The sequence below is a fragment of the Apis mellifera genome, linkage group LG1 (assembly GCF_003254395.2).
Source record: "Apis mellifera strain DH4 linkage group LG1, Amel_HAv3.1, whole genome shotgun sequence".
Classification (NCBI taxonomy): Eukaryota; Metazoa; Arthropoda; class Insecta; order Hymenoptera; family Apidae; genus Apis; species Apis mellifera.
The window spans coordinates 6,773,638-6,797,292 of NC_037638.1; the positions used below are offsets into that span (position 1 = coordinate 6,773,638).

General features: G+C 35.3%; 2 protein-coding genes and 1 long non-coding RNA gene across 10 annotated transcripts in view; 1 reads left to right on the forward strand and 2 right to left on the reverse strand.

The window, feature by feature from the left end:
- Nucleotides 1-5,131, forward strand: part of LOC100577254 (potassium voltage-gated channel subfamily KQT member 1) — a 126,106-nt gene extending 120,975 nt beyond the window's left edge. For all 3 annotated transcript variants that reach the window (XM_026446079.1, XM_026446077.1, XM_016912447.2), the window contains one exon: nucleotides 308-5,131. In XM_026446079.1, the coding sequence (XP_026301864.1) occupies nucleotides 308-352 (45 nt within the window). In that variant the 3' untranslated portion in view covers nucleotides 353-5,131. The remainder of the gene's footprint in view (nucleotides 1-307) is intronic.
- Nucleotides 5,132-9,483: 4,352 nt separating this feature from the next.
- On the reverse strand, nucleotides 9,484-11,410 carry LOC100577291. Of its 4 annotated transcripts, none has more exons than XR_001705731.2 (3): nucleotides 11,065-11,410; nucleotides 10,046-10,373; nucleotides 9,484-9,757 (listed from the first exon to the last, which is right to left on the reverse strand). It is a non-coding gene; the product is annotated as an uncharacterized LOC100577291 (long non-coding RNA). The 4 variants fall into 4 exon arrangements; XR_410091.3 differs by having other exon boundaries at nucleotides 10,809-11,408; XR_001705730.2 differs by having other exon boundaries at nucleotides 10,982-11,405.
- Nucleotides 11,411-14,458: 3,048 nt separating this feature from the next.
- LOC725775 overlaps nucleotides 14,459-23,655 on the reverse strand; it is a 45,760-nt gene continuing 36,563 nt past the window's right edge. For 2 of the 3 annotated variants that reach the window (XM_006564977.3, XM_006564976.3), the window contains exons 2-4: nucleotides 21,981-22,182; nucleotides 20,406-20,549; nucleotides 14,459-19,206 (exon numbers count right to left, since the gene is read on the reverse strand). In XM_006564977.3, coding sequence (XP_006565040.1) covers nucleotides 17,178-19,206; nucleotides 20,406-20,549; nucleotides 21,981-22,174 — 2,367 coding nt within the window. In that variant the 5' untranslated portion in view covers nucleotides 22,175-22,182 and the 3' untranslated portion in view covers nucleotides 14,459-17,177. Of the gene's footprint in view, nucleotides 19,207-20,405; nucleotides 20,550-21,980; nucleotides 22,183-23,052; nucleotides 23,374-23,655 lie in introns of those variants that run through there. The other variant, XM_026446466.1, reaches the window with a different exon arrangement.

Genomic DNA, 23,655 nt, shown 5'->3' on the forward strand with positions numbered 1-23,655 from the left:
TTTATTCGTATCGATTCTATTTCTTTCCATAAGATTAACGAGATGTTTAGGAAGAGAATATCTATTCAATTTAAATTACGGAAATTAATGTTATCGAGTATGAAATATCGAAAATAAGTCGAATGCGTCGAAATGTATATCGACTCTTTCGATAAAACAGATGGAAAATTTTAAGAAGTTTAAGAGACGAAGAAAAGAGTAAGGGAAATTGAGAGGTTAAGTTTGCTTTAATCTCGAAAAGTTCGTTTCAACGGACTAATTAAATAAATAACTATATATGGTCAAACTTTTTTTTTTTTTTTTTCAGAGTTTCTCGTGCTCTCCGATTTTTTTCATTCGAATTACTTTTTAACTACCGATAGAAAACGTTTAATGAAACGTCACTTGGGTGCAACTAATTACTCGCAATTAATTGAAAGAAACGGAAGAATGATGATGTAATTGGACGTATTGGCTATAATATTTTTGAATGGGATCGCAAATTGGATGAAGACTCTTCAAATCCATTGTAACAATTGTATTTATTATATTGATGTTGAAACGAATGAGATGATTAAGGTTAGGTTAACTTTTTTTTTTTTATTTTTCTGTTTCAAAAAGTGTCAAGAATTAATAAGTATTTAAAGAGTTTCTATTCGATTGAAATTCTTCAAATTCAGAATAGTTAGGTTAATTAACCTAAATTAACAACAAAGAAATTGCAAAGGTAATTTAGACAGCCGAGCGTGAAGCGTTAAAAAGCGATAATTTTGATCGGTAATTTATTTAAACGGACAATTAGAATTATATAAATAACAATAACAATTTCACGAAAATTCTTCTGTTGCTCGCAGCTTGCGATTAGAATATGTGATAACGCCGCTATATTATCAAAACTCGTAACTTTTTTTTTATTTATTCGAAATTCGTTCGTTCGAATAATCTCTATTTGCTCGAAATTATTAGAAACTTGCATATATATATCGTGCTAATTAAAAATAAAACTTATCGATAGAAGGTAACAAATTTAAAATTATCTATTTATCGAGCGAGCAAAGAAATATCACTTTTTTCTTCTTTCTTTGATTTCAAGTTTTATCCTATATAGATCAAAAATATTGGATAAACAAATATTAAGTGAAGATAACGAAGATAGCTCTAGACTTCCTTTTCTATTCACTTATATCGTGCTATTATTGGATAATCTTCTTCATTTATCTTTATTTCCTCTCGATCTAGTTTACAATATCTTCTCTTATATCGTCGCGTAAATAATATAAAAGTTCAAAAAAATTTATTATCCTCAATTTCAACGCGATATAAGATTCTTTCAACTATGTAGAAATTTAAATCGCGTAACAATCGATCTCGCAGAATAATGAAGAAACAGGTTAAATTCTTGTTACACTTTACACGTTGCTACTTAAGATAATCGCAATATGGCGTCCTATAACGGGTTGAACTAAAAAAAAAAAAAGAAAAAGAAAAAAAAAAAGTTTCCTTTCAGAGCGAATCAATTTTTCTATTTTTCCATATCTTTCTCTCTCTCTCCCTCTCTCTTTCTCTCTATCTCTTTCTCTTTCTATTGAACTTCGCCTTACGACTCGCGTGGTTTAGCTTCAAAGGTTTGGATCGTGTCTCGCGATGAGTTTGTCGGTATCAGTTAAGCGTAGAGGAAGCACGTGTTTTAAAATTAGTCGAAAATAAAGTTTCAAGTAAAATTGAATACAATCTAATGGAACTGGTATTAATATATTCCTATATCAGTTTTTATTCATGTTTTTCATATGTGAAATTAATCTTTCGTTTCAGAATCAGATTTTCAAAATGAAGATTTTTTTATATTCGCAAAATATACTCTGAAAATTTGTAACAAAGACAGGATATTTTTAAAAATCTTCATCTGCCTTATGGTAAATATTGGATCAACGAAATACGAAAGCAATAAATTTCCCAACTGACGAAATCATAATCTAATCGCCATTTTTACAGACGATAGAAAAATGAACGTACAATATAATTGCAAGAACATATATTTCCCTAATCAAGATTCACGCGAAAAAAGAAAAACAATTTTACACTTGCAAATTTTATTAAATTTCGTGTGAATATACTACATTTTTAAATATCCTCGAGATTAACCAGAAATATCAATTGCTTGTTGTAAAAGTGTTAAATCATGTTTCCTTGCAATTTTGAAATTTTAATAAAATAGAATATTTTAACTTGATTAATTTTTTCTGATAAAGAAAAAGAAGTAAAATTGAAAAGAAAAATGCAAATGTACCTACGGTCGATAAAAAAAATCAGACGAAAAATTCGAAGTGGAGGGACGATATTGCGATGCAGGAAACATAAAGGAGGGAAAATAAAAAGTAGAGAATAATAATTGCGAGGAAGGCTCACGATCGAATCGTTTGAAGCTCTACGGAAACGAGATGAATGAAACTCAATCATATCACCGTAGTTGCCTCTACTATCCGCTAGCAGTAGCTCGTCGACAATACTTGTTGACTTTTTTTAACGTTAAAAAGGTTGGAACGATCGAGGAAATCGTTATTAATCGCGATCGAATTACGATTTGTTGGATCGATCTGGCATCACAGAGTGCTGAAAGGTATTTACTCTGTTTTTATTACTATTGTCTAATATATAGTTATATAGAATAAACGAGCTATCTAATGCGACTATTAATTACAATTATATTATACTTAGCGATTACGCAAAACTATCTTTAAGATCGTATTTTAAAAAGTTGGAACGTCAATTGATAAATTTTTTGGAGATATAAATGGATAAATATCGAAATCGGATTATAAAAGAAATATTGCATAATGGATAAGCGAGAGGTAAAAATTGTAAACGAATTTATGTCATTTGGCGTTTCAATTCCTTGTATTATAAATACGTCGCATGTACATTATGTTACTATTATATTACGTATAGTTGGTTCGAACGAATTACGAAACTTGGAAGTGAAATTGCGGGAATTTATTAGATAATCGTCAGAGCTTGTGGAAAGTTCGTGATAATATTAAATGTAATAATTTAATAATTTATAGAAACTTTGAAACTATAATAAGATGGTTAAATGTTTCGACGTTCGGTCGTTTTCGACTACTTTACCGATGTTAGCCGAAAATAACCAAGAGACGGTCGGAATTGGCGATTTTACCGATTGATTTACCGAAGTTAGCCGAAGTTGAGAATTTCTATCTTATCGATTTCGATTCAGATATATTTCAATTATTTCGTTCGAAAAGTTCTATTTTTAATTTGAATTTTATATATAAATATGAAAAGAAGTAAGAATTTTTAATTGAATATTGATACGAACATTCCAAAAGTTCTAATAATATTATAAAGCGATATGTTGTGATAAAGACGCATTATTAAACTATCATAATTGTTCCAACGGCACACCGCTATACTTATTGTAAAATAAAATGTACATAAAAATTAAGAATCACGTCTCGAAACGTTATTCTTAAGCGACATTTCGTTTTTCGGCAATCTCTGCGGTATAAAACAAATTATACCGATAAGTCGCAATCGATAAACAGAGATCGACGCATTCAAATCTATCTACAGTCGATAATTCGCTTTGTTCCTTGTGTTTGTCCAACTTTTGCACTGGCTGCGTATATTTTTCCATTTTTTTTTTTTTTTTAAATTAACGGTCATCCAGTTGTGTGAGTATAATTGAAAAAAAGAAAAAGAAATTTACTTCGAAAACATTCGAGTAATCGTCGATCATTTTTGCACATTTGTTGAAAACATGTTTTATCCGATAAAAGTGGGGCCAAGATCTATAATGGAAATCGATTTTGAATATCAAAAAACAAAATGAAGAAGGATACGTTTGCGTAAAGGATAAAGTTTTCGTTTTAATTTTATAGAATTAATTTTTACGATTTAAACGTTTTCGTAAAATATTTCTATATATAATTGTCAATTTAAACGAAACTAATAATTTAAAAATTTTTCTTTTTAATAATTTGTGAAATTTTTTAATTCTTCTTCGTAAAAATTTTGAAATTTCTTCTCGTATCCGTCTGGAAATTGAATTTTTATTTCGAAATGCATATCAAACTACACTTCGCGACGCAATAATTACTCGATAAGACCAACTCCATACCTTTTTAAAGATAATTATTTTCAAACGAATCGTTGTATCGTTTATTCAAATTCGAAAACGATTCGAACGATTCGAAATAATAATCCGTGACGAAATATTCGCGCTTTGTAGATCAATCTATTATTGATATTTGAATAACAAATCCAGCAATACTCTTCGATCTTAGTCCTCTTGATACTAGAAATCGTTAAGGATATATTAGTTTACCGATAGTTTTAACGTGTTCAAACTGGTCCGAGATTTTGATACGAGTCTTGTTACAGTGAATAAATATCATCACACCATAGAAAAAAGAAAAAAAAAAAATATTCCTATTTCCCGTAACTTGTTTTAACGATCTATTCGATATAAGAATTCTTAAATTATCGTGAAAATAATAAAGCTTTTAGATAATTAGATCAATCCTTTGCCTTCGTGTCTTCATAAATTTTTCAACTTTTTTATTTATTTATTTTTTCTTCATTCGAGAAAGATTAATTCTTTCGAGACTAATAGGACAATATATCCAAAAACAAATTTTACAATGATTAATGGATCAGGCCTAATATCAGATTTTGAATAATATAACATTGTTTTATTCGTTATCGAATTCATTATTATTTTATCGTAATATTTCTTTGATATTTCTCGTCTCCGTCGATAAAATCGCGAGGCAAAGGATTATAAATATCAAATTCCACGTACATACAGATAGAGGGGATACGTCTTGTAAATTTTAATTTTAGCTATAGATAATAATCGATAGTCAACTAACTAGATAATATTTAAGAAGAAAGAGAAAAGAGATTAATTAGGTAAGTGTGTAGTATTATACAAACTAGTAAGTAGGTAGATACAAAAAAAGTTACTGCTGGTTCTGTGACTTCTTTTGCCTTCTTTATCGACTGTTCTCGAGCCGAACACACAGGTGATTTGCACCGAGTTCAACGTGTTTTGAAGACATGTAAATAATACGATATCGTCGACCGCCTTTTCAAAACAAACTAGTAAATTTAAGCACGAGGAATTAGAAAAGAAGAAAAAAAAAAAAAAGATTAGCGATTTAATTAGGATTTTTATGCTTGACACGTAATCACTCTTTCCCTTCCTCCTCTCCTCCCTTCCCTTCTTTTTCGTACGTTAGAATATCGATAAGAAAGTAAATGCAATTTCCTTGTACACCTTTTTTGAGAGATACAAGTATCTACTTAATTAGGCTAGTGTACTATACCTATTAATACTCATTATTACTGTATCATAAAATGCGTGGATAAAAATGTAAATAAAGCAAAAATATTGTAGATAAGTATATGTACATGGATTTAATTCAGAAGAGCAATTATTGGTCCATCGTGCGAATCTGTGGAACACTTGTTGTAAATTGAGGTTAGTTATCCTGTCCATTTGTATAATAGTCCATTATATATGTATATAATAGTAATTGAATTGATTATTTTATATTTCGCGATTAAATCGTTTATTTTGCAAAAAATTTATTATATTAATTTGTAATGTATTTTATATTATCTTATTTTGATATCTTATAGACAATATCGAGGAAATATATGATTTTAAAAATTTATTTTTTTTTTTTTTTTAAGTAAAAATTTTTTAATTCTAAAAGGAATTTTTAATGAAAATAGATATTTATAATATTTAAATGAATATAAAGTATATATACATAGTTTCTTGTTTTTAAAGAAAATTAGTAGTACTTTTTCATTGAATCTGTATATGCAAAAAAATTTTGTTTTATTTTAATTTTGACGATAAACGATAGAAATATTATCAAAAATAAACGATTTAATCAGAGACAAAAGTTCCAAGCAGAGACGAAAAGTCCATTCACCGTAATTTTAAATAAAAAAAAAAAAAATATTTTTTAAACATTTGTTCATAGAGTGTGAGCTTTCTTTCAAGTATGCGATGATTGCAGTTTCGTTATATTATAGATCGTACCGAAATTTTCGTAAAATTTTTTAAATTATCTTTAAAAAATGCACCAATAATAAAATAATTGTAATAAAATTCGATAATACAAAATACATTTATACATTATTTATTCGACTACGAGTACACTTGAAGAAATAACATGCTTAATGAAAAAAAAAATTTTCAATTATAAACAATTTCAAACGAGAATTATATATTATACGAAACGTAATTACAAACTATTTCTTTATGAACATTTTCAAAATCGATACGATTGGAAATTTAGATGATCATAAAATAGTCGATTAGAGGAAATAAATTATTAAAATAGTTGAACACTTTATAACTTTGTTGCACGATGAATTAAATATAATATTTAAGGCAATGTTCGCGTAATAATACGCTTACAATACAGCCAGTACAAAAGCATATTATCTACAGATGTAAAAATTAAAAAAAATACTGTGCAATAACATCCATACCGACATAGCCTCGTCGTCGGTCACCCTGTTTTATCGATTGATTCAGCAAAAAAGATGTGTAACGATTCTCGAAATTCACGATTAAACGCGATAGATCTTTTCCGCGGCAAAGATATTTTGCAAGTGTCCTTCCAATTAACAAACGGATAAAAAGAAATAAATAAAATAAAATAAAAAAAAAAAAAATGAACGTGGTTAGGGCGCTCTCAAGTATTCAAGCGACACTCTTAGTTCTTAACTTTTAATTAGTCGAGCTTGTAAAACTGTACATTTTCTTCGCGGTCCATCCCTAACGTCTTTTCATGCGATGGAAATACATACATATATATATATATATACATATTTATTAAAAATTATTATATAATTATATAAAGAGAAAAAAGAATAAAAAACGAGGATGAGAGGAATTTGAGTGAATTGATTCGTTTCTTAAAAACAAGAAATACATGTAGAAAAAGGGAAAAGGAAAAATGATCGAAAAATGATGAACGATGGGATGAATCGATGTACGATGTGTATGCGTCACGTATTATAATTATTATAATGCATACATGTAAGCGCTATTTTAACATGAATCGTGCGTAATTATTCGATCTGTCAAATATTGTATATTTGCGCCGGCATTGTCTATACGACTATACATACGTACATCATCATTATTATTATGAGATATTAGTTAAAGTTGAATATACTATATCTACTATTCTTTGGTGTATTTTATCTCTCTATCCTTGTCCATATTTTAAATTATATTTTGCATAAAATAAAGTTATAATAATTAACTTTTATCTAAAATATTTTTTAATATTATAAACAAGATATTACATTATCCATGTGAATGATATCGGGTATCCTATTCATGTTTATTATTTGAAATATTTCGCTTATTTTTGGAGATATTAAAAAATGTTTCGGACAAAAATTAAATGGTTTTGAGAGGAGTATAGTACTATGTGATTATTTTTTTTTTTAAATGATAGATAAACATTTTATGAAGGTCAATTATATTTTTTTAAATAGAATCATACATTTTAAAATGTGTAGAAATATACAGCATATTATTCTCTATAAAAACTTATTAAACCACTTATGGTAAAAAACTATCAGTTTAAGAGATATTCAATTATAATTAATTAATTCGTAAATTAATAATTTTTCGACTTATATAGTCAAGTACTTTTTTATACAGAACATTGAGATATATCGAATAATGAATTAAAAAAAATATGTTTCTATTTAAAAAAGTAAAGTTGAAGTTCACAAGTTTTTTACGCGTTCACTTACAAAAAAATTAATATTGCTAAAATATAGCGAGCTTGAAATTATTCAACTTTTATCTAAAACATTTTTCGTTATGGACAATAATAATGAAAATAAATCAAGACAATAATATTAAACTTGTATATTATCCAATCTGATTCACAATTCATCAAAAAGTAAGTATTATAAAATTTTTACATATAATAAATAATAAATTTAAAATTAAGTAAAATGTTGAAAAAAAAAATTAAATCTTGAAAACATTGCATATTAAAACAAAAGGTAAGTACATAAGGAAGGTAAGTATATTAAAAGACACGTGGTAATAACATTAAAAAAATTTACCATTTGTGTAATATAACATCACTTCTAAGAATTGATAAAATTCCTGGAAAAATGTCTCGAGCGACCTCCTATCGAATTATATTCTCCTGATACAAAATCGAATTTTCGATCAAAAGTTTAAATTTCATCCGAGAATTTGAAAGATTCCAGGAATTTGACGTCATTTCCAAGAATTTTGAAAATTCCAAGAATTTGACGTCATTTTCCCGGAATTTTGGAAGTTCGAGGAATTTGACGTCATTTCCAAGAAATGGCGAAAAATTTGTTGAACGACCTCCTATCGAGTTATATTCTCCTAATACAAAATCGAATTTTCGGCCAAAAGTTTAAATTTCTACCGAGAAGGATTCCAGGAATTTGACGTCATTTCTAAGAACTGGCGAAAAATTTGTTGAACGACCTCCTATCGAATTATATTCTCCTGATACAAAATCGAATTTTCGGCCAAAAGTTTTCTACCGAGAAAGGTAGAAAATATAAGAATAGACTACTAGCGCCATCTTTTGAGCGTCGAAGGTACTTCTTTGACAAAATTTTTCTTGATAAGTAGAATAAGAATTAACGTTCAGCGACATCTCTCGGTTATCATAGTAAATACCATTCCTAAGAACTTTCTTTGAAATTCTACAGATGGCACTAACAGTCAATTCTTATTCTATCTCTATCCTTTTCCTTTTATTTTCTATCCTTTCTTTACGAGTTTCATTTGCGGCACTCTAGAGATGGCGCTGATTCCCTAATTTTTACTCTATCTCTGTCCTTCTCTCACTATTCACTCTCCTTTTCTCGCTCAATAGAATTTATGCATTGAAGAAACAAGCGCGATATCCAACTAATCTTCTTTATTTAATTAAAGAATCTTTAAAAATTTTTAAATTATTTAGAATATATAAGATTAAAAATCTTAACAGGATCTATTCAATCCAATCTTTATATAGTAATTATAGCTTATACATCATTTTTATAATTCGAATTTTATAACTAATTGTAAAATGACTTAAAATATTTAATAAAATCTTCGTAATAAAGAAGAAAAGAAAATTAATACATGAAAAAATGTTGCAAATCTTTAAGTTATTATATCATTTATTGAAAATTTTTTCATATATACTTTTAAATGACATCTTAATTAATCATACATTAGAAAGTAACAAAGTTATGATAGAAAAATACGAAGCATAAAATTTGTCTTGTAAGATTTTAACTAACGATGACCAATGAATTTATAATTAATATTTTTCCTTGGAATCCTTCTTTAAAATGTTCATAAAATCTTTTTTTGACAAGAAACATTCGGGAATGGATGATATACAGAGCGTCTCGTGTCAAAAGCGTTTCGTTGTATCCGGTTCCATCGTCTTGCATCTCTTTCTCTCTCTTTCTCTCTTGCACTCTTCCTCTTCGAGCCACGAATGATCCACAGACATATCCCCTCCAGAAGTCAGGGTTTTTGCTCTCACTGATTCCAATTCCGATTTTTCGTTTTCGTTGCAGCTGTCGACGCTGGACAAGAAGTTGGACCAGCTGGTGTACGTGCCGACCACGATATCCTCGTGTCGTATCCTCGAAACTTAGGGATATGGACTTTGCGGTGCACTCTGACGTTCGCAGCGCGAATGTAGACCAGTATTACCAACGTTTCCTATATCATAACGTTCCAAAAATCACTTCACACTTACGTGACTAAAGACATTTTTAATTAAGAAAATTATATACTATCCAATTATAAAGAGAGCAATAACGGAAAAATATAAATAAAATAAAATTAATAAAATTTTTATTCGAAAAATAAATAGAAATTTCTATATTTTATATGTGTTAATTATCAAATGTGTTCCATTAAAGATAAATTAATTGATCCAAAATTCATCAAATGAGGAAAAGAAAGAGAGAAAATATTGGAAGAAAAAAGAAATCGTTGTCACCTTACCGACGTTTCCCATTCCCACTCGACTAGAACGGCGCCACATTTACACGATCGAAGAAGAAGAACGCTCGTCTAACAATACGTGTAATTAATCAGCGATCGAGAAGAAAAGAGTCGGTCGTGGAGACGAGTGGGGATACTTGCGGTCGCCGTGTCGGTGTTGAAAAATCGAGCCGGAATGGAATCCTGGCTTCGATACGTCCACAGAGCAGGTTGATCCTGTTGTCAGTCAGCCCGCGGCGTATTCCGGTTTTCCCTTCGATTAAACGTACCCGGTTAGAATGATGATTTCCGGTGGCGTCTGTTTCTTGCTCTACCCGCTCCTCTCGAGCTGAAATAGCGGCTGAGATAGCGTATTCCGATGGCATTGTACCGATACCAGTTTTCTACGTGCACCTTCTCTCTTTCTCTCTCTCGGCCCGACGAGACGAGCAAAGCGACGAACAAGAGGTGGGACTGTGAGGAGGATGAGCGGGGAAAAGAGGGAAGATGGAGCTTTTTGCCGAACCACAGCCGTGGTTCATGAATGAACCCGTTTTCACAGCGAAACCTCGATGAACGAACGAGGGGGCCGGATGCCGAGGAACGGGCGGGAATGCGGCTCTAAGGGGTTAATTGCGCGAATTACGTGAATTGCGCGAGCACGTCTCGACAAGGTGCATCTTAATCGGATGGAATTATCGGACTGGTATCGCGCTTCACCGTGGAACGGATAGTGGAGGGGGAACAGGGAGCTTACGTAAGAGGTTATGTTTCGTTTGGGTACCTTTCGATTGATTTCGATTGGTGAATACTTGAAATTGATCGTCCTCACGATTGATCGAGTCGTTCGAGAGATGAAACTGATCTTTTTTCTTTCGTTGTTGAGGTTAGGTAAAGGTGGACATCGAAAGAGGTTCTGTTTTAAGATTGATCGATTGTTGAGAATAAACTTCTAACCTGAACTATCAACCTTTCGAAAAAGGAACATCCTTGATTTCGTATCGAAGAATCTCACTGACACCAAAGTAACTTCTACTCACGCAAAATCTTGATAAAATCTCGTAAACAAGCAATCGGCGAAGCAACAGAAACCACGGCCACGAAATGAGTCGATAAATCAGAAACCACCGTTTACCAACCCCTAATAGGAACTGAACCAAGAGTTCTCTTATAATAAGCATTTCGATTTCGAGCCGAGACGCTTAAAAGGAAGCACGCGTTCCACGATTTACGCGATAATAATTCCACGTTGGATGGATGTATATAACCGTGGTTGGTGCACACGCGGTAAATGGAAGCGTTCGATGAAATACAGTTAATTAATTATTGGATCCTGGCTGCGTTGAGGTGGACAGGACAATGGGCTGGTGTTAAGCAGCACCGGCGTTACTATTTCGCCAATGCCAAATTAAGACCGGCCACCTTGTATGGAGTCAAGGGAGTACACAGACTCCTGGATTTAATTAATGCGTACAGCCAGTTGTTTAAAATCGGTTGGCTCCGCCTACGCCTGATGGCGAGCACACGGCCGCCATTCAGACGGATATAATTGCGGGGAACGCGTCGATATCGCGTAAAAAGGAACGTGTTCCTGTGCCGCGAAATGGCAAGGAGAGCGTCTTTTGGGATATTGACCGGTACTGTTTAATTATCGTTCGTCGAGGAGGAGGGGCAGAGCGGGAGCGATAAGGAAAGTTTATGGCGCGAAATTTGAACAGCGATCAGCAAAAATTACTTGAAATTGACTCGTGATCGATTCCAATTCTTTTTCGTAAATCTCAAAACTTCTAGTGACTGGAAAAAAACTTCGAAAAATTTACAAATCTTTTTTGCATACTCAAATTAAATCTAAAAACGCTTTAAAAAAAAATTCACGATTCTTTATCATTAAAATTCTCGTTCCTTTCCAAATTTCAATTTCCCCGCAAAAAGAGATAGCAATTGCAAAGAATATCCAACATTATCGCCACTCGATTTCCCTTCCTGGCGCGCGCGTATTACCCATCGAAGAGATATCCCTGCGTGGATGGGGGAGCGTGCGAGACAAATTGAAGTTTTTCGCGAACGAACCTGTCCTGTTGGGCTGCGAATACCTGTCTTCCTTCGAACCGGCCACGCTCTATCCGATCCTGCTCGCTCGGTTCACGCTTCACGCTCCACGCGATTCTCGCTATCTCCTCCGCGCCTCGGACGCACCTTAAATCGCCGATTTACTGGGCGCGCGAAACTCCTTATCTTTCTACCGTATAAGGGAGTTGGCGAGGAGAACACGTGGAAACACAAAGGAAAGGAGGAGGGACTCGTCTCTTTGTCTTCTGAATGTTGAAAGGATCGAGGACGAGTGTAATTTGTCCGGTTCCGGTTTTGGGGAAGGTGAAGGTGATTGAAGGGATGAAAGAAGGAGAAGGATGGAAGGATGGTGGTTTATTTGATGGTTTCTGGACATTGTTATCTTATTTATAAAACTTTGAAAATGTTTTAAAAGAAGAAGCTTGTCTTTGTTAAGAAAGAATGAATTAGACTGAATTAAAAATTTGCATAAAATTTGTATTGATGGTAAAAGAATTATGTTGATTACATTTTTTCTTACAAGAGATCATAAATCTTCAATACTAGTTTCTGATATTTAAGACTATAATGGAAAGTTACAATCTGTTTTAATTATTCTTTTATAGGCAATAAAAATTACATCACTTTTCATTATGATAAATTGTGATTTGCAATCAAATTATCCTCTAACAAACTAAAGAAAATAATCAAAGTTACAAAAGGATTGACTTTACAAATTTTATATAATTAATAATCAACCATCTTGTAACATTTTCTAACAATCCACCTTCTTCAAACAATTTTTGATACTTTGTATATAAAAATCTGCAATTGCAATTGTATTTTTACAAGTGATCAAAGTCACAGACGCATTAACTCTTCCAATAATGATATATATATATATATATATACTGAAGTACGCAGCAAGAGGAAGAGAAAGATTTCGAAGCGGGCAGCGGCCGATTATTAAATTTCTGTGCCGGCAGGATCTAACGCGGGACGTTCCTTCCCAGGCCCCCGATGGTGGCCAAAATTCCTCTTTTTTTCATCCAGCTCGGCGACGAGGCCGTATTAGGAAACCTGCAGTCATTGTGCGCGCCAACCTCGACGACGACGCCGACGACGACGCCTTCCCTCTTCCAACAATTCAACGCGTCAAATTTTCTTATCTCTCTTCTTCCTTTCTGGACAAAACGTGGCGGAATTCGCGAGAGGAGGATGAGAATTAAATCATATTATAAAAAACGTTCAATTAGAAATCGAGGATATAATAGCATTTGTTCTGGAAAAAGAAAAAGTACGAAAAGAATAGTTAGTTGATTGTTTCTAATACATCAAACGAAAGATAAAAGACTTTGAATATTTGATTCCATAAAATGTAACGCATAAAATATTAAAAATTGATTATAAAGATAATAAAGAATGTAAAAAATTCCATGTAAGTGGTAACATAAAGTTAGACTTGAAAAAATGTTTGACAATAATTAAGAAAAACTTCAAAATTACCATTCTTCGTTCCTCATCCGATTTCCCTCATCTCTTTCATCTCTTTCTTTTTTTTAAGTCAAATTTTTCTCGAATCCTTCATCCATAATTTCTCAACTTCGAATCAGCACCCTCTCTGAAAGAGGAGAATACATAGTAAGGTGCACACGGTTTAAGTGGCGAAGCGCACAGCCACGTCCACATCGACCGACGACAAAAAGTGTTCAAGGTGAGCCAGAGAGACGTATGAATGGGCGTATGCATGAATGGCTGGCTGTACGCATCGACGAGCCGAGACCAGCCAGTGCGTGCACACGCATCCTTATTCCCTTTGTGCGTGTAGGCACACGAATGCTTACTTACCTGGCCTTCCAAGCCGCGTGGTGGTGTATCGTGTGTGATGCGCATGGATCCTTGGCCGGTGCATCAATGAAACATATCGGGAAAGGTTTAATTAAATTTCTTTCGGGGATTACTTTTGACAATTGTCATGCACGCGTGTCATAATCACTGTAAAACGTGTTAAAATCTCGTTTTGCGATATAATTGGATCCGTAATTGGTACTTTGTTGCACGAGTTTTTCATAACGTCAACCAGACGTTTGAGAGAAATAAGATTTTTCGACACTCATTGCACAAGTATATAACGTACAACGTTAATTTCTTTCTCGTTGTCACGTATTGGAATATGAAAAGTTGTTCTAAAGAATTATATGCTTCGCCAATATAAAACGAAATTCGTTTCTTCGATGTTTCCATTATTTTTTTTTTTTCAGATCGTATCTCGAATTGTGAATCTTATTCTTCGAGAATAATTCATTAGTCGAATGAATTGCTGTAAAAAAATTGTAATCGTATTATAATCGATTCGATATGTCGTCAAAAAATCAACAAGAAAAATAACGTTAATATAAGTAACAATTACTTTTTATTATTACAGACTATAAGAATTGATCTCTTTACAATTGGCAATACGTACAAAATGGTTTAACGTGTCGCTGCACAGGATAATAATAACAGGATTACAGATTATAGGACGGTTCCTGTTGCACATTTCCTCGTTCCACCGTTAATCATCGCCATTTTGAGCGCAATTTCTCCTCCAACAATGGAGACTCGTCGGCGCGTGCGCGTCTCTAAAACCTGAACCATTTACAAAGTTCTCGAATAAAGGACGATTCGAAAGCGAAAAATCGAAGGAGGGCGCCACAAGCCTCAGGTACGGATCGTTTCCCAATTCTAACATTTCCTAAATTCATCGAACGTCAGCTAGCCATCGCCATCGTTTTACAATCACAATTTCAATTTTATTCTCGCCAACAGTTCCACACATTTCTCTCCATTCCTTGCACTCCGATGTACGCCACGCGCCGACACAAATTGTGTAGAATTATATACATACATAAATAAATCGCTGTGCGTATAATAATAATAATAAAAAAGAAAAAAACACGGCTTTTGATTTAACAAAGAGTATAAATAAGACTAGATTTCGTTAGGCGTTATTAAATAGATTACGATTAAAAAATAATCATGATAATCGTATAATTATACGGGACTTTCCCGTTTCTATTTATTCCTTTCTCTTCTCTTTTCTCTTTCTCTCTCTCCTCTCTCAAAGAAGAATCTTTCAATTCTTTTTTCGTTCTCATTCTCTGTTCTCATCTAGGTGCGCACGAAATGCATTGCAAAATCGAAAGCCGACGAAAGTCTCGCCTCGTCCCGTGCAGGCCGCCTAGAAAGCTGAATTTATCGCGTCACGCCTCTTGTTTCTTAACACACGAAGATTACCTTACTCGCATCCGCTTCTAATCGGCGAAACCACGCTCTTTGGTTAACTACGACAAACACGTCCTTTCAGCGCTATTTACATTCCAGTCTCCCATCTTTGGCACGGAGCTACGATCGAATTTACATTATTATTATAACCGTGACGATACACGAACGCCATCTGTTCTTCGTATCCTCGCTCGCGGTAGCATTTACGATTCTCTTTCCCGCTCTCTCACCGATATACGTTCCTTTCTTTTCTCTCATTCTTCTAGTGAAACGATCGATCAATCGCGCATTGTTATAAGGTTATGTTAATAGTTGTACGTTCGTTCATTTGATTCACGAAATAATACGTATTTATTTATAAGTCGTGCGATGATGATGTTTTTATTAGATGGTAATGAAATGGAAGTGATAGATTGTTGATATTAAATCCATTTATGAAAATTGGTGATCTGCATAACTTTTCTCGTTAGATCGAGACAACTTTGACTCGTAAACGATCGAAATTTTATTTTTATTCGATTGAAATTTAATCGATTGGCTTGATGTAAACGTGATTTGATCATAGGGGGCATTTCTAACCTAAAATTAAATTCGTTTAAAGTTTTCGACAAATGAATTTCAATCGATGTTTTTATATCTTTTTCATTAGATAGTTTTTGAATTGGATATTTTTAAGAATATTAAAACGAATGATCAGTGTTTTTTGTGTGTGTTTTTTTATCAATTATGAAATGAACTACTACATATCACAGACTTATATATCACTTATTTATGTAAGTAAAGATCAATTAACATCGTATGTTTTTTAGTTCATTATGAATTATAATCGTCGATATTATAATTTTTCTTCACATTTTTTTTTTTTTTTTTTTTTTTTGATATTCAAGGACCAGTAAATACTACACAGATTATGTCGATTATCTATAATAATAGATATAATATGATGTCATAGCAACTGGTCAACATCGTTATTGTATTTTTTTCGAATTTTAATTAATTTTTTGCTCGGTTAACAGTCAATACAAGCTCAAAAGATAATATAATATTAATAGATGATAATTTAAAAATCTTTATATTGGTTTAAATAAAATCGTGGAAATATATTTTTATTAAAAAAAAAAAAATGTTTCCATTCCTGATAACAAATCAACAATCTGCTTCGTAATGTATCAATTCTTAATAAAATTTAAAAAAAACTAATAATTTTTTAAATAAACAAATTCAAGAAAGAAAATATGAATTGAAAATTTAAGAAAAAAATCCACTCTTTACTCTGTAAAAAAATGTGCGTATACCATTTATGCATTTTTAAGGTGTTATAAAGTTTCGATACTTAAACGTTATGACATTAACAGTTACCTATTATTAATCATTGAGTACAAAGTGAAAGTTAAGCAATTGTCTTTCACGTTTAACCTATTAGCTGAATCTATCGTTTCCTATCCTAATTCCCATTGTCAGTCGCAATTTTTACAATCTTTTATATATTTCATCGTGGAAAATTCTTTCTGAAAAAGAGAGATACATTTCCTCTTTTCACAATAACATAATTCTCTTGAAATCCATTTCCAATGATAAACAATTGATCTAATCTCAAAACTTGAAACTTCCTAATTCAAACAAATTTCCCGATCGTCCATCTCGCGAGCACAATCCTTCTTTATCAAAAATCTTTACGTCCTTGAAAACTTACATCGACTTGCCTCCTCTCCATCCCCACCTCACGTTGCTCCCTCGATCGAAGCAACGCGAGCGATTCATCAGCGATTTCCCTGATCTTGGCCCCGAGAACCGTGGCTGAAGTTAACGTTGAACCGACCGCTCGCCTCGTGGCCGTCTCTCACGTGAGAGGCAGGGCGCGGTGCTCGTCGACGAAGGCTGACGGCACGTCCACCATATTCGGAACAGGGGACGGTAACACGTTCGTGTCGCTCTCCGCGTCTCCGTCCCCGATCTCGTTGTCCATTGCCCCGGTCAACTCGCGCACGTTCCCCGGCAGATAGTCCTTCCAACTTCTGAACAGATATCTGGTGAATTTTCTAAGTTGTCTAAACTTGCAATAGGTGGCGCCCTCCGCGGATTCCAGCTGCTGCGTCTGGATCAGGAACCCCTTCTCCTTGAACGTTTGCTCCAATTTCTCCCTCTGCAACGACTTTCGCGTCTTCCTCTTGCGACGACCCTCCTCCTGGTTGTTGCCCCCGCTCCTCTGGCAGGGGGGCGGTTGAATCCTTTCCCCGGCTGCGTTGAGGAAGGCGCCCGTCGAGGAGGCCGACTGGCCGGCGGACTGTTGAAGAGCTTCGCGTGGGAAGAACTCGTATCCTCGCATACTCTTGTCCCCCGTTCCGCTGTAATACCTGAAGTTGCCCCCAGAATCGACGGACAGGCTCTTCTTCTCTTGGAGGCTAGGTTTCGCCCCACCTGTGAACTTGAATTTGCATATGCTCACCTCTGTCGCGGGATTGTTGTTGTTCTCCGTGGGCATAGGCGGTATGAATATGGCGGACCGTTTCCTCTTGGTCGGCTGTCCTCCTTGCGCTTGGGCAACGGGCGGCGCGTTCCTCTTCGGCCTGGGGGAGAGCGGGGGTTGGACCGGGGGGGCCGTTTGGACGGGTGTCAACGGTTGGACGGTGGCGGGTGGCGCGGGAACGAGAGGCGGGCTCTTCGCCTCCATCATAGAGTATATCGATTTAGGAACGATCCTCTGCTCTTTCGGCCCTTGTTCCAAACTCGCTCTCGGGTAGCACGTCTTGTCGTTCTGCGCCATCTTTTGGTAGTAGAGTAGCTGCGACTGCAGCGCCATCGGGTGGATAAACACGCCAGCGTTGGGCCAGTACACGAATCCCGGATTAGTGGCGAGCATGGGATCGATTATATTGTTGTTGTGATTCACGTTGTGATTCCCGCTGTTACGAACAACCAACGGATCCAACAACGGACGATAACTCGATTCAGTGGGAAAAGTGGATCCTATACACTCGACTTCTTCCCCGTCGCTCGACGTCTCGCTCTTAACCTGTCCAGACTCGTACACGTTCCCGTGCTTCCTCAACAATCTGATCTTCAATTGATTCAGATCCCTGATGCACAGGTTCAAAGGCTCGTCCTGCTCCCTCGAATTCTCCACCACGTCGAAAGTGCGCCGCGACTCCTGCGTCAATCGTTTCTCCAACAAGCTGCTGATCCTGTTCTGCACGTCGGACCTCTGGAACGGAATCGCGTGCGGGGAGATCCTCTCTCGGCAATCGCCAACCGCCTTCTCCCCCCTCGGGGAGAGCCTTCTCTCCTCGTGGCCAGGGGTTCCGGGCAGTATGGTCCCGTAATTCTTGTATATCAAGTGACAGATATCCGCCTTCTTCGGCTTCCTCCCCCGCCTCGGCTTGCTGTTGTCCAACGTGATCTCGCCCATGTAAGGGAGATCCGAGTATTTCATGGGCGGCCTGGCTTGGCACGCTTGCGAAGGGGATTGTTGCTGCTGTTGATTGTGATTGTTGTGGTGGTGGGCGGTGGTGGTTATGGTGTTGTTGTGCGCGTGAGAGGAGGTGGACGTGATGACGGATCTCCTCGAGACCGACGCTTGACTCGGCGCGTTGTTGGGCGCCATGGTCGAGCACTGGCCGGACGGGATCTGAGGGCAGAGCTCCTGCTGCATCGCCGCGATCCGCTGCAACCAACCGTGCACGTCGGCTATGGGGCTTGGCGTCGAGGTGGAGCTGGTTGGCGCTGGGCTGGCCACCGTCGGCTCCGTCACTCGGGTCGGCGACGAGTTCAGTGCCTCCTGGGCGAGGGATGCCTCGTAGTGGTCCAGATACTCCGGTGGCAACGCTTGGTGGTGGAACTTGAGCTTCCATCGCGACTTCCTGCGCCCACGGCTGCAACAGATTTTCCACGCCCCGAGTTTTAATGGACCGTTCGATGCAATTTCGATTTCTTTTTTATTTTATTTTGCAGATCGAATTTTAGAAATACGATATTTTTAAAATATTTATTATTAAAAAAAAATCCTTAAGGGTATTTGTCTTCATTGAAATTATTGCAACTTTTTATCAAAAGATATAATTTGAAGATGCATATGATTAAATTTACTACAACTGTACAAATTTTTACCACACACAAAAAAAAAAAAAAAAAAGAAAGCAAAAATATGCGAAAAAGAAAAGAAGATCCGAATCCTCCGCATTCTCCCCATCCCACCCATCGTTCCTACGCGTAATTAATTCGTAATTAATTTCTCATCAAGTATTCCGCGTGAAGAGAATCGCATGGAAATCGACTAATAATTACATCGGCGATACGAGGCTTTCGTTAACGTTGTTTTCCACCTAACTGCATTCCAAACCACACCTCGACACACACGTCGAGCCATTCCATCTTACGTGTACATTATGCATAGAGAGTGTCCCGCGCTCCTCTTCCCTACTACTGTCTGCTCGTTCTTTTTTCTTTTTTTTTTTTAATGAAATTCAATGTAACGGTAATCAACTCGCGGCATTTCAACGAGTCGACGTGCCAAAGAGGTTCTGTTTCTTTCTTCTGTTTCTTTTTTCTTTTTTTTCAGAAAAGAACGCGGGAGAGAGTTCATTTGGAACGAACCAGTTTCTCGTTGAATCCATTCTTGCTTATCTAAAACTCTTTCGCGGCTGTAAACGAGACGACTTGAAATGGTCGTTGGGAGAGAGAGAGAGAGAGAAGGTATCAGTGTACGGGGGATAGAGAAGGATAAAACGAGCGAGGATAATTGGAGGTTGGAGAAGGAAATGATTAATCGATTAAGAGGAGAGGAAACGGTCGCGCAAATGGAATGAAAATTTTTCGTTCCAAGGGGAAAGATTTGAATGGAGATCAAGATGAGTCGAAAAGCCTCGTAATGTAAAATAATTTTTTATTTCTACTTAAATTTGATCATTGTACAAATTAAAGAATTTTTTAATTAAAATTGAGAAATAGGAATTTTGTTTTTAATGTAATATAAATTTTCATTATAGTATTAATTCTGTGATTAATTTTCTATTCTGATAATCTTTATAATTGTACAACGATTAAAAAAATTAATCGATCAAATAAAACTTACCTCGGCCTTCCTCGATTATTCAGATCGGCAACGGTCTGCCCCGGAGTTTCCTCAAGCTCTTGGATCTGATGATGATGATGGCCCGTTTCGTGTCCGAGTTTCCCATCGACGGACGTCGGCGAGATGTCTGCGTCTACTTGCGGACTATCAAATTTATCATATTTTACAATCTCTCTCAATAGCGAATTGAAAAAGAAAAGGAAGCATTCGTATCTCACAGTGTTGGGAATAAAAATACGAGTAAAGTAAACGTGGTGGAGGACGTGGTAATCGGGTGAAAGTTGTTATTCGATACATATTCAGGGGCATAAAGGAATTTTCTGCGCGATATAAACGCCCGTAAAACGTCATAAATCGCATCGAAGTGGTCAACCGATACAATATCCCTTTTAAAAAAACTTTTATTACCCTTTACGATTTCTATATATAATTTTTATACACTTGTGAATGCGGGTAATAATAGTGGGAGAAAATTTTTCTTCTAAATTATACATCTACCGAACGAATAAATACATTTGAAAAAGAAAAAAAAGAAAAAATAAAAAGGAACGATTGATTTTATTATTGACTTAAAATTTTCCGCTTAATTTCTCATAATTTTGGAAGAAGAAATTTTGTTTAAATTTTCTCAGGATATTAAGAAAATGAATAATAAAAAAAATGGCTTTGCACAATAATGCACGTGACCCCCACTGTGTGACCCAAGCTTTTCGGCTCACGTTTCCATCGTATAAATTACTTTTACGCGACTCGAGATGATCGTATTCGCTATACTAATTTTCGAAAAGAAAAAAAAAAAAAAAGTAATAATCTGTCGCTCATCGTAAGCGCCATCGGGATCGTCCATACCCGAGAAAAATTACGTTTCGCGTAATAACAGGCTGACAGCGTATTATTTTATTTCGTTATGACGAGATACATTTATCTCGTTACGATGCGCAACACGCGATAATAATAATAACTAATGCCTTTCTTATATGATTTATGTCCGATACGATAATAACACAACTCGGGCTGTCGGCACGAGCGTTTACCTTGCTCGAGGAATACTAATGTTTTCTTTCGTGGGCCCGGTTTGGGTTACGTTGATTCGACATAAACTCGCGATAATACGTACGTTTCATCTTTTCGAGCGTGTTTTATAATCATTCTCGAAGAAATTTCAAGTATTTTGCACGTATATTCGTTTATTAAAAAATTTCCCGCCAAAACCACGGAATGCCAGAGTCACAATTTTAATCGATTCGTTCGAATTTCGATAAATTTCTAAATTTTAATGGCAAAATGTGTAATTGCAATGTAATTTTTTTGTTTGACTTTGATAAAGTCATTTAGTTTGGTTAGGTTCCTTTAAAAAAGGATTATTTAAAATTATAACCTATATTATTACGACCATTCTTATTTACGTAATAAGAGTAAAATAAAATTTTCCTAAACACTGATTCACTTTTAAAGGGAAAAATAATTCGAAAGAAAGCGTGATCGATGCTATCTAAGACGGGTGTTTACGAGTGAAAGCGTAAAGATAGGATCGAGGGAGATGGGAAGTGGCGATTACCATAATCGTAGGCTCACCTCAACGCATTCGTGTCACGACTTCGTTCCTCCTCCTCCTGTGGCTCCTGCTTCACCGCCATGTGGAGCAGAGGTGGCAACGGACACTTTATGTGCGACGTGTGATGCAGATGATGCTGCAAAGAGGCGCTGTCTGTGGGGCCGCCGTCTATACCAGTAGATTGTGTGCGAGACACGATTTCCTCGGTCTGCATAGTGCCCCCTACAACATCAAAAAAGTAATTGATTAGAAATAATTTTCAATATCTCAATCCTAATATTCTTCAAAAATATATATGTAAAATAAATTTCTAGTGATTTCAAGATTCTAGTGATTTCTGGGAACGACAAATATGATTGGTTACATTGGAATCGATGAATTATCATAATTATTAAAATAGTTTTTCATCGATAATCGATCAGAGAATCAAACTATTTAAATCAAATTAATTTTGTAATGTTGCGCGAGAAGATAAAAAATTACTAGATTCTATAGATAATGTAAATTAATTATTTGATATCACCTATTCCATCATCGATCACTTGTTGAAACGAACACAAAATTTTGTGCCAAAAGTGCACAAAATTTATTACAAATTCACAGCCAGTTGGCCAACCCGTAACATGCAATATGACAACATTCGCGCCAACGAATTTTAACTTTCCGTTCGTCTCTAAATCATATGTATATAGATTCGTATTATCCGAAGTAAAGGTTATGCGTGGGCACTGCATTGACATTAGCGCCGCCACCATGCAACCTGAATATTGCGGAATATTCATAACCTTCTCGTTTTAATGAAACATTGTCCGATTAACCATAAACGTTCGACCAGTGTTTCCACGCGGTTTCTAATCGTGGAAATCGCGTAACAGCCGTGAAAAATGAAAGAAACCAAACAAATGCCCACATGCGGATTGTCATCAGAATTGTGCGGGAGAATTGCAGCATAGTTAGGTTAGTCCACGTGTGGGCGCGGCGGCCAGTGTGTCCAAGGCTTCGAAATCGTATAAAAAGGAAAACTGACAGCTGCCGCGTATTACACGACTCGAAGATCGGCTTAGGAATGCTTTTCAACTCGTCTCTACACACCTGTCATGTATAATTTTCTCGCAATGCTCCTTTAAGCTCATCGAAACGTCGATCCGCCACGTATAAATATAGTATCATGGTTTAACGCGTATAATAATAAACGGAGAAATAGAAGGACATGGAAGGTATTTGCGAAAACATTGTAAATTTGTGCGCGAGTGTCGGTAAAAAAGGAAAAGAAAAATTTTGATTAAAGTGAAGATATCAAGTTAGGTTAGGAAATTTCTATATTTACACGCGAAAAAATATCGTTTAATCTGCGAGTATCGATAAGAAAAGAAAAAGAAACTTTTTGGTTAAGAATTTACTTTTAAAATAGAAAATTTATAAAAAGAGCATGAATATTCACGAGGAAAAGAAATCTTTTTACGAAAATAATAAATTTAGGATAAGAAAGGAGATGAAGATTATTGTTTTAAAGTGACTTTAAAAAAATCCAATCGATGAAATTTTATTAAAATGATCAAGAAAAATTAATAAATTTGAAAATATACGTATTCAAGACACACGTATTGAAGATATTCCCGAGTAATTCGAAACTGCGTTTGAAACCTTCGTCGATCTCGCACATAACCTCAAACTTGAGCCGTCATCGATCTTCTG